The sequence below is a fragment of the Notothenia rossii genome (assembly GCF_949606895.1).
Source record: "Notothenia rossii genome assembly, chromosome: 3".
Lineage (NCBI taxonomy): Eukaryota > Metazoa > Chordata > Actinopteri > Perciformes > Nototheniidae > Notothenia > Notothenia rossii.
In genome coordinates, this window is record NC_136901.1 from 24,634,372 (window position 1) to 24,644,432 (window position 10,061).

The 10,061-nt window shown below is 39.1% G+C and overlaps 1 protein-coding gene across 2 annotated transcripts; it reads right to left on the reverse strand.

Annotated features, from left to right (window-relative positions):
* Positions 1–1,750: 1,750 nt before the first annotated feature.
* Positions 1,751–9,622, reverse strand: LOC307034154 (uncharacterized protein). 2 transcript variants are annotated; one of them, XM_079672924.1, is made up of 5 exons: positions 6,227–9,622; positions 5,426–6,124; positions 5,176–5,307; positions 5,053–5,093; positions 1,751–4,965 (listed from the first exon to the last, which is right to left on the reverse strand). In XM_079672924.1, exons 1-5 carry the CDS (start codon positions 6,264–6,266, stop codon positions 4,840–4,842), a joined length of 1,038 nt encoding a protein of 345 aa, XP_079529050.1. In that variant the 5' UTR covers positions 6,267–9,622; the 3' UTR covers positions 1,751–4,839. The 2 variants fall into 2 exon arrangements, with proteins under 2 accessions (XP_079529050.1, XP_079529049.1); XM_079672923.1 differs by having other exon boundaries at positions 5,426–9,622.
* Positions 9,623–10,061: the final 439 nt, after the last annotated feature.

Here is a 10,061-nt window from a genome sequence, read left to right on the forward strand (position 1 = left end):
CAAAATGATGCTCTGAATTAATTAATCTGAACACGCTCTCTTCAGAGAGAATACTGTGTTTGATTGGCTAACGAGATGCGACGCCTAAAATCCTGAGTTGGACACATGTTCAATGCTTGAACGAATGTATTGCATTTAGACGGATCCATGATTTCTTATGACATGTTCCACTCATCTGATTTCTAGTTTTCATTCTGTACTTGCAATCAATCTCCATAATGGCACTTATGTCACTTTATATCATCGATTGCTATGGTTCTGTATAAAGTATTAATGTTAAGTTTTCTATTATACTCATAATTGATGCAATTGCAAGGTGACTTAAACAATTGTTATAAGACGAGTAAGCAATATGAATTGTTTATCCCAAAAGGATGATGGTGACAGTAACTTATATTCATAACTATTCGCTATTCCTCCCTATCACAAATATTATGGCCACTTTTGTTTTAATGTTTTTTAATGGAATGCCTCTTTTCTTTCCGTCAGACATGCCGGGCTGATTTTTGAATGATCACTGGACATTTGTTAAGAGTATTGGTACACTTTATCATATGACTATATTAGTTTATTTTCTAAAACAATCCTCTGATCTTCTGAAAATGGGTCTGGGCTTTAGTGCGGATGCTGTGCATGAACACAATGCAGAGACTTCCTGTTCGAAACCACAAAGACAAAGCAAGCATAGGGTCCTAGAGAAATGCACGACCAGGGTATACTGAGAGCTCATGTTTGATTGGTGACCACACAAGGCTAAAAAAAGATTCTTGCACATCTTGGTATATGCAGTGAAATCGGCGCATTTACAGTAAACAACCTGGGAAGTATACTGGCATCATGAATACGCTTAGAGTGGGCACACATGCAGCGTGTCTTTTATAAATCCCATGTTGTCATGCTGTTCCCTCCCACACCTTGAAGGAACTGTAACAATTGTGTCCAATTGACTTTGACATAGTGTTACTGAGAGTTTTATGAGCTTCTGATTACAAAGTAACCACATGCCAAACACCAAAGGGGAACATTTCACAGTGGGGTTTTTAAATGTAGCATTAATTTTGGTAAATATCCATTTGACAGGCGTGCAAATCTTCTTTCTTTTTCTCACTCACTACAGACATCAGTGATGTTGGTTGTGTATGGGAGTGGAAATAGGTCACCTCAGTCACTTCAAAGGGACCTGGCTTAACCATACCTGAAAGAACGGTTTTAATTGGTCGTTTGCAAGGTACATCTTTACATTCATTGGATTGGCTAACCCAGGGGTCGGCAACCCGTGGCCCACTGGACGCATGCGGCCCTTTGAGCTTAGACAAAAATAAGAAGGAAATAAAATAAAAGTATCTGTAGGACTATTTATATTTTGTTGCATGGTTGAAAATGTTTCGTATCTTGTATTTTGAGGTGATACTGTGACACATAAATAAAAAACAAAACGGTTTGAATTAGGTCAACTAAAATATGCGTCACATGCTGCTACTGTCCCTTGCGAGCGCCTTTTCTTGGAGGCGAATAACCTGACTCCCGGCTCGATGAGCGAACTATGGATAAATAAAGGAAAGTACCGGAGGAACACAGGATTTCATTCTGTGTGGACAGAGTTATATGCTTTCACAGCAAACGATGCTTGTTTGATATGTAGAGAGAAGTTATCAACGGTGCTGCAGCCTTTACGTATCGAGGAACAACAAGGGAGTTGAAGACAGCTGACAATCTTCAGTCATAATTCAATGGGGTATGTAATTTATTTCAGAAAACACTTTTTGTTATATTCCATGGAATGCTCTTAACGTCCCGATAGCAATGAATATATTAAATGCTTTGACAATAAATACAGTTGCAAGAAAAAGTATGTGAACCCTTTGGAACTACCTGGATTTCTGCATAAATTGGTCATAAAATGTGTTCTGATCTTCATCTAAGTCACAACAATAGACAAAGAGAGTCTGCTTAAGCCAAAACCACACAAACAATTATATGTTTTTATGTTTTTATTGAACACACCATGTAAACATTCACAGTGCAGGGTGGAAAAAGTATATGAACCCTTGAATTTAATAACTGGTTGACCCTCCTTTGGCAGCAATAACCTCAACCAAACGTTTCCTATAGTTGCATCAGACCTGCACAACGGTCAGGAGGAATTTTGGACCATTCCTCTTTACAAAACGGTTTCAGTTCAGCAATATTCTTGGGATGTCTGGTGTGAATCACTCTCTTGAGGTCATGCCACAGCATCTCAATTGGGTTGAGGTCAGGACTCTGACTGGGCCACTCCAGAAGGCGTATTTTCTTCTGTTGAAGCCATTCTGTTGTTGATTTACTTCTGTGCTTTGGGTCGTTGTCCTGTTGCATCACCCATCTTCTGTTGAGCTTCAATTGGTGGACAGATGGCCTTAAGTTCTCCAGCAAAATGTCTTGATAAACTTGAGAATTAATTTTTCCGTCGATGATGGCAATCTGTCCAGGCCCTAGGGCAGCAAAGCAGCCCCTACCATGAGGCTCCCTCCACCATACTTCACAGTTGGGATGAGGTTTTGATGTTGGTGTGCTGTGCCTTTTTTTCTCCACACATAGCGTTGTGTGTTCCTTCCAAACAACTCAACTTTGGTTTCATCTGTCCACAGAATATTTTGCCAGTAGTGCTGTGGAACATCTTTTGCAAACTTCAAACGTGCAGCAATGTTTTTCTGAACAGCAGTGGCTTCCTCCATTTTATGACCAACTTATGCAGAAATCCAGGTAATTCCAAAGGGTTCACATACTTTTTCTTGCAACTGTACATACAAAAATGAATCTCTGGAAGCCGTAGTGCTGTAAAAAGCACGACCAATCATTTTAGCCGGCCCGGCTAAAGTAACTGGATGGCCTACCTGCCTCTCAGCCTTCCATCTGTGCACAAACTTATCTCGTGCCCTCATTGGTCATGTGTGCGTTCGTGTGTGTTGGAGGATGGGCTCTGTAAGGAAATCTGAAGGAAGAGGCAGATTTTTTCCGGTTGTGTATTTTCAAATTCGAGCGCACTCGAGCTGGCTTCTCCATTCTTACCTACCCTACCCTACCTTTAACCTCTTTTTAGGGTGCAGCTATATGTTTTATTTATTTCAAAGTGGGCCCATTTTAATAATATTTTTTTTCCTTCAAATGTGCAGAGGACTACCCAAGCGCTGTGTTTAATTTATTTTAAAGTAGGCCGGTGTATTATTTTTAATTCTCCTTATAGGAGTTCTTTGTTTCTTATTAGAGGTTAACAGTTGTATATAATGTAATAAATAGCCTAATAAATGCAAAAAAACTGTAGTTTTTGTCTGATATAACAATAAATACTACTTTATTAGCTATCAAGCTATGAAATATGTTTTGCGGCTCCAGACAAAAAAATGTTTTGGGAAAAAGGAGCAAAATGGCTCTTTTGGTCAAAAAGGTTGCAGACCCCTGGGCTAACCAAACATAGCCAGAGATGACGCTTGATGATCCCATGGTCAGCTTCCCCTAAAGTGTTAATGTAGTCTGTGAGAACGATTTTTCATGAAGATCTAAACTCATTTGAAAACATTTGGCGTGTTTCCGAGATATCTTTGGAAATTGGACATAAAATGAATTTGTTATATTTAGGAAGATTGTAATCGTTATAGATAAGTAGACTATCTTAAGATGACAATGTGCAAAATGGATGTGGTTTGAGGTTGTGAAGAGGAGGGACTCGGATCAGACAGCATCCTCTTGACTTTCCATTACTGTTTGATGCATCTAGCCTGTTAGTTCTTCACCATTCTCTCTAGTGTTAGACGTGTTTTCATCAGATAAAACCAGTAATATTCCAAAAGAAACATTTTAGCCAAAAAGTGAAATGTAGATTTTAGCTGAAAGTAACATCTTATTTATTTTTTCCAGACACTTGTGTCATTGGTAGAGATAAAGACACAATATGCTTTAATTGAAACATGGAAAATGCTAATAAGGTCATTTGAACCTGTAAAGATATAATTTACTCAAGTATTCTTATTTTCATTTATGATGCTCTTTATTTATTGTTTGCAATTTCACATACTGTTCATTGTATCCAGACTGACACTATCATATATCTTGCATATAATGTATTACATAATATCCTCTTTGTATTTGGAGCCATATTGCCCAGCCGAATGGGAAAAAGAAAAGGTTGTTATTTAGTATTTTTACCTGAGAATACCGATGTTTTCGTATCTCTATCAACGACAAGAGTTCTGGAAATTCCATTTTTGACACATTTCCTAGAAAAGCCTGTCTCAGGGTCAAACTTGGGCAGATGACTTTTGGGGAAATGAAACTGTGAAACTTAGCTGTGACCGATGACTAAAACTAAGTTTAATAGAATGACTTGAAAGCTTCATTCAAACCAGACTTCACATGAGCTAAGAAATATATCTGGACCGTTGGAGTTATAGGTATGTGAAAATTCTTTAACATAATCTTTGATAAGTCATTGGTGTTAACCCTAACCCTAGTTGCACAAAGGCCAGTCTTCCTGTGCTCATGCGCTGCTAGAACTGTTGTTTCCATTGATGGAAACTTCTACTCTGTTGTTCACACCACCTTTACCGCAGGAGTGAAAAGTAAACGAAGAGGGGCGGCTTTAGATTGAAAGGTGCAACCAATGCTTCTGTTTCTGGCAAAGGAAGATATTAATAGACTATGAGCTTGCTTTGTATATTTCTGTAAAGGGATTTATAGTCTTGGCAAATGGCATCTTAGAACATACTTCACATGTTCAATTCATTCAACATGATTTAATACTGAACATAGTCAAGTGTAGTTCTCTTGCGATGGATTGACAGGAAGAATAGATCGTTTTGTACTTCAAACTTTCCTGCTCTTTACTCTAGAGTAGACACAAACACTTTCCACGTTGTCTTCATGGTGAGGTTGTTCTCTGGATCGGTTCAGACTCAGAGCAGCATAATGGAGAATGTCTGCATCTTGGCTCTGTTAGTGACAAAAAATACAAATTATGTGTGAAATATAGACCTAGAAGAAAGTAGATGTTTGGCTTCAGTTTTAAAGTTCACCTACCACAGTGTCAGAAGCTGAACACGCCTGATGAGAAACAGTTCCTGAAAATCAAAAATACACAACTGATCAAGCTAGGTCAAATCAGCTAAACATTTTCGAGAGCTTTTATTCTGAAAGTCCTACCTTTGCAGACGGTGAAAGACTTTTGTTTCAATTTGTACATAATGTAAGCCAAGGCGAGGATCACAATAATGGAAACAGCCAATGCCAAACTGAGGCAATACACCAGGAGAAATCGTTGATTGGTTGAATCTCCTAACACATATTGTGAAGAAAACATGTCATATACCTTTTTTTGTATATCTATTTTGGTATAGAATATAAAATGGCAATATTCTTTGCAAAATATGCAATATAAGTTTGAATCACTTACTTAAGATCTCCACTCTGGTTCCATTTCCAAACACGATCTCCCCACAGGAGGCCAGCGCACAGTAATACATCCCTGCATCCGGAGAGCTCACAGACTTTAAAGCCAGTTTGAAAGTGCAATTTCTCAAGCCAGTCCCTCCTTTAAGGATATGTTCACACTGTCCGGCACTGGAATACACAATTGCAGGCTGAGCCGCACCATGTCTGAACCAGAAGAGGCTCTGGTCCCCTTCACATTCTCTAGCATACACTGAACAGCTCAAATTCACAGAGTCTCCCACCCGAAGTGGCTCCAACGCCGGCTGATGGACGACCGCGTTGATTTTGGACTTCGATGCTTTGACATGAAGGAAAGCTCCTTTTCCGAATTCAATTGCGTTGAAAACTAAAACCCCACAATAATAAGTTGCTGAATCCAACAGGCGAAGATCTTTGATTCTGAGATCGTTGTTGCCCTCATTACGATTTCCAAAGACTTCAAACCTTTCTTCATACCCGGGGGAGATGGTAGCATCTGAGTTCCGCATTCGAGTTGATATGATAACAGGTTTACCTCCCAAGATTTGCTGATACCAGGAAAGGAAAGTTACAGATTCGTCCTCGCAATTACATTTCAAAGTCACTTTCTGCCCAACGTTAGCTGTTATGATCCCACTATCCTGAGATATACTTGAGTTTTTTCCTACAGCTGGCACCTGACCTGCATAAGAGAAATGCATAAAAGTATTATTAATCCGTCCTTTTTCAATCCAAATTAAATTCATGCACATGGAAGAAGTGTAAGAGGTTGTAAAAGACTCACAGATTTCACCAAGAAGCACAAGAAAAATCCAAAGTAGCATCTTCCCTGAAGCTCTGCAGTTTATGTCCTGTGTGTTGACGGACGCTCTCTTTATTCTTATAGGAGACGAAGGCTGTTTGTGATTGGCTGAACTCACTGGTTTGTTCTTTTGCAAAACGTTCCGATCAGGTGGCTATAGGTGTGCGAATCGTTGTTGCAGGACAGTAAATGTGACAACACCAACCTCCACACATACATTTGAAAATAAATTATATGCATTCATTTATTTTCAAATGTATGTGTGGAGGTTGGTGTTGTGTTTTTTTCACAACATGCACTGTGTTTTGATGTTATTTGGAGCAATATGCTGTAATTTTCAGCTATGTCATTCTATTTGCTCAATTTAGATGTGCTTTTACGCTTTGTATGATTTCTTTCAAGATTAGATTAAGGGGATGTGTGTTGTTAAGGAAGTTGAAAGGCAGTGTGTGGGAGGTGATTTAACCCATTTTAGTGCTACTTTAAAGTTAATGTTGAATGCTTACAGTTAATGGCTGTGGTTATAGGTTGATATTTTCAGTTGTACCCATCATGCCAGTGAGGCCTGGTCAGATTTGGCAATAACTTTTATTAATGGGACAATAGCCTACGTACCCATTATCTCAAATCTTATTTAGAGGAAACCACACATGAAGACTTGCAACAACATGCTCCGAGCCACTGTTTTTGTACTTCTTTTTGTGTTTATGATAGCAAATTATATATAACTCCATGTTGCATTTTGGCCCTCTAATTTCTTTTATTTATTCAAAGGCGATGATGTGTTAATTGGGAAGTCAAGTTTTAAAAATACGTGTACCACCCCATGCTTTCCATTAGCATCTGCTGCACATGGGAACATGGTAAAACTGAGAAATGATTCCTATTTTATATTGGACTGTCTCCTTATTTTCGAAACAAACAACTATCAGTGGTTTACTTAAAGAAGCAGCCATTATGTCTTTAAGTGTGCATTGTACTCAGAAAGTCAAAGCTAGTTAGCCTAGCTTTGGTTCCCACTAGTTTTTCACTTTTGTAAATATGTTTCAAAATCTGAGTCTCTGGCTTATAGCTGTGTTCATTCCACATTTAGAAAATAGTTTTGCCAGCTAACGCGAACATTTGTACCGAATTCCTAGAGCTGAACTGATAGATGTATTGTCGTTCCCCAAACAGCTGTTGGTTTCCCCTCATTTTAGTAAGGTACAATCAACTTGCAATTCCCATAAAATATATTTCACTAAAGTCAACAATTAGCTTTATCAATTTAAAATGACAGTAGCTGGCTAGAGGGAATGAGAATCTACTTTGCATAGATGGTGCTTGACTCTTACAAGTGGATACACATCTCAATGAAAATGGGTTGAGCCGTTTTGGAGCTTGACTTTCTGCTTAGGTAAAAAAGAAAACGTAGTTGTTGTACGTTACTCTGAAGAAAATAATATAGTTTTGTTTAGATCCGTCTTAATCTACCTTGCAGATCTCACAGCATTGTCAACTCCGCCACTCTGCGTGTGACTGAAATGTCCTTTGATGATTGTGGTCTCTATGGACAAGCTTTAACAAAACCGACTGACCAAATCGCTTCCTGAGTTCTGCAAAGTGAGGGCCTAATGTTCACTGTTTCACAAACAAGTCAATCTGAAATGGAAAATAGCACGGTAACCCTGCTGCGAGGCTCTGGCAAACAGTTCATGAGCGTGCTCACTAGCGCACCTCCCCCCCCCCCCCCCCCCCGTTCATAAAGTCAAGTACCCCTCAAAAGGTCTGTTTATTTCATTTTAGGGATGCGCACCAAGCAACAGCTCCAGGTGCTCCTTTGAAAACCAGGGCAAAAAAGTTATGTGCACCCCTGGATATAGAGTGGTTTAGTACAATACTAATCTAATCTGACCACCAGTGTTCACTCTTCTTAAATATTTTTTTGACTGTGGTTTTGCACCAAATGTTGAAGCGATAAAAACAGTAGAGTTACATGTATTTGTTTGTTTGTCGTAACTATTTAAATAGGTCAGAAACCATATGAGCTGGTTACTAAAGCACCACATTGGGCAGCCAAAGCATTGTGCGGGAATATTTCCCTTTTCCACCACTTCAATGCTGGCATTAAAAGTAAACCAGGTCAGTTGGGGACATATATACTTCCTTTGTATTTCTGCAGTGATTAACGAAGAATTAAGTGGCATTTGACTATATACACATTGCATGTATCTTTCTTTATATTTATCCAAATGTATATCAAAAGCAGAGACATCAAGACAACCATTAGTTAGAATAAAAGAACACGTGTTTGTAGAAAAGAGAAAGTAAAGGCGACTGACAATAACCTCTTCTTCTTCGCCATGACCTTTAAGTTAGATGTATCAGCGCCTTTTCATCTGTATCTATTCATTTGTATGAACTGCGGCTGTAAGTATTGGCTTTTAGTACATGAGAAGTAAGAAGCAAAGGCGTCATTGTGAAGCAACTTGAACAAACAAACAGGCTCACGAATACAACCACATTTCCTGTCGGGAGGGGAGGGCAACAAAACCCCTTTGATTGAACTTGATGTGAGCGAGCTGACCAGAGCGGGAACTTTCTTTTCTTTTCTTCTCTTTTTTTCTCAGTGAGTAGCAGTACTTAGAAACACATCACTAAATGTATGGGTGTTTGAGACAAAAAAGTCAAAGGTTGGACAAAATGGCAAACTTCTATTGAAGTTCTAAACTTAGCAATTATAATATAATTAATAATCATTACGCATAGTTAGATAATTAAAAGCTTGAGGACATTTGGCAGCTGAAATTCAAAACGAAATGTTAATTTTGACCAAACTTATCTTCTAAAAACCATCAAAGTGAGGATTTCTCATTGCATAGTGACTCAACGTGTTGCTGTCATGTTAAATATGGTGCACTGGGTCTAAACAAAAAGTAGGTCTGGTTACCACAACAATACCTCTAAATGAAGCTTAGCGCAAGCTCAACCAGGAAGACCGTCTTTCTCATTCACGTATACGTTATTACTCTCTCTCCTCTCAATAAGTGACAGGGGGCGTCACTCTTCAGTCTAACCAATCACTTCGCTCTATTTCCAAGAGCCTATCATAGCGCTCTGTCAAACCTTTTTAATCTGCTCTTTCCCCCTCTGACAGCTGTCATTTCAGGTGACTCGACACAACCCTCCTCCACCCCCTTTCTCCTCCCGTCCCTCTGAATCCAGGTTCAAGCTAAACCACTCCTCTTCAGACCGACCCCAACTATCCATTCACCACCACCAGTGTCTAGACCCCGGGGGGCTTTCATCGGATCGGTTCTACCCTCCCGAATGATACTTCCTGCACAACGGGGCCTAAATCGCCAAAATTACCATTACATTCATTTGTTCATCCGTGCAATAAATATGCATCACTCAAAACAGTCTCTCCTGATTGAAATATATCTGTCTGTGGGGGGAACACACAAATATCAATGGGTCTTTGAAAATGCACTGTCTTTGTGGTGTGTGCACTTTAAATAACTTTCAGATCGTATTCATTTCATTTCAAACCTTTATTTATCCAGGTGTATCCAAATGGGATCATTGATCTCTTTTTCAAGGGAGACCTGCTCAAGTAGGTTCCACATCAAACATAAAAAAAACATAAACAGAACAACAAAAGGACATTTTACAGCATCATTACAGGGATTACAATTTACATAACTATCCACATGAACAGGTACCAACAGTTTCCGATTAAGTAGCATCCAACCGAGCTTTAAAAGTATTTAGTGGCACCAGATTGCTCAGTTTCAATTTCAATTGCAGACTATTCCAAGACAGAGGAGCTGCGCAT

Excerpts from the sequence above, each read along its gene's own strand:
- LOC307034154 (XM_079672923.1), bottom strand. The coding sequence starts at position 6,266 with ATGCTACTTTGGATTTTTCTTGTGCTTCTTGGTGAAATCTGTGAGTCT. Across the intron at positions 5,308-5,425 it reads AACCAGAGTGGAGATCTTAA|GAGATTCAACCAATCAACGA; the intron begins GTAAGTGATTCA and ends AATATGTGTTAG. Across the intron at positions 5,094-5,175 it reads GTCTTTCACCGTCTGCAAAG|GAACTGTTTCTCATCAGGCG; the intron begins GTAGGACTTTCA and ends TTTGATTTTCAG.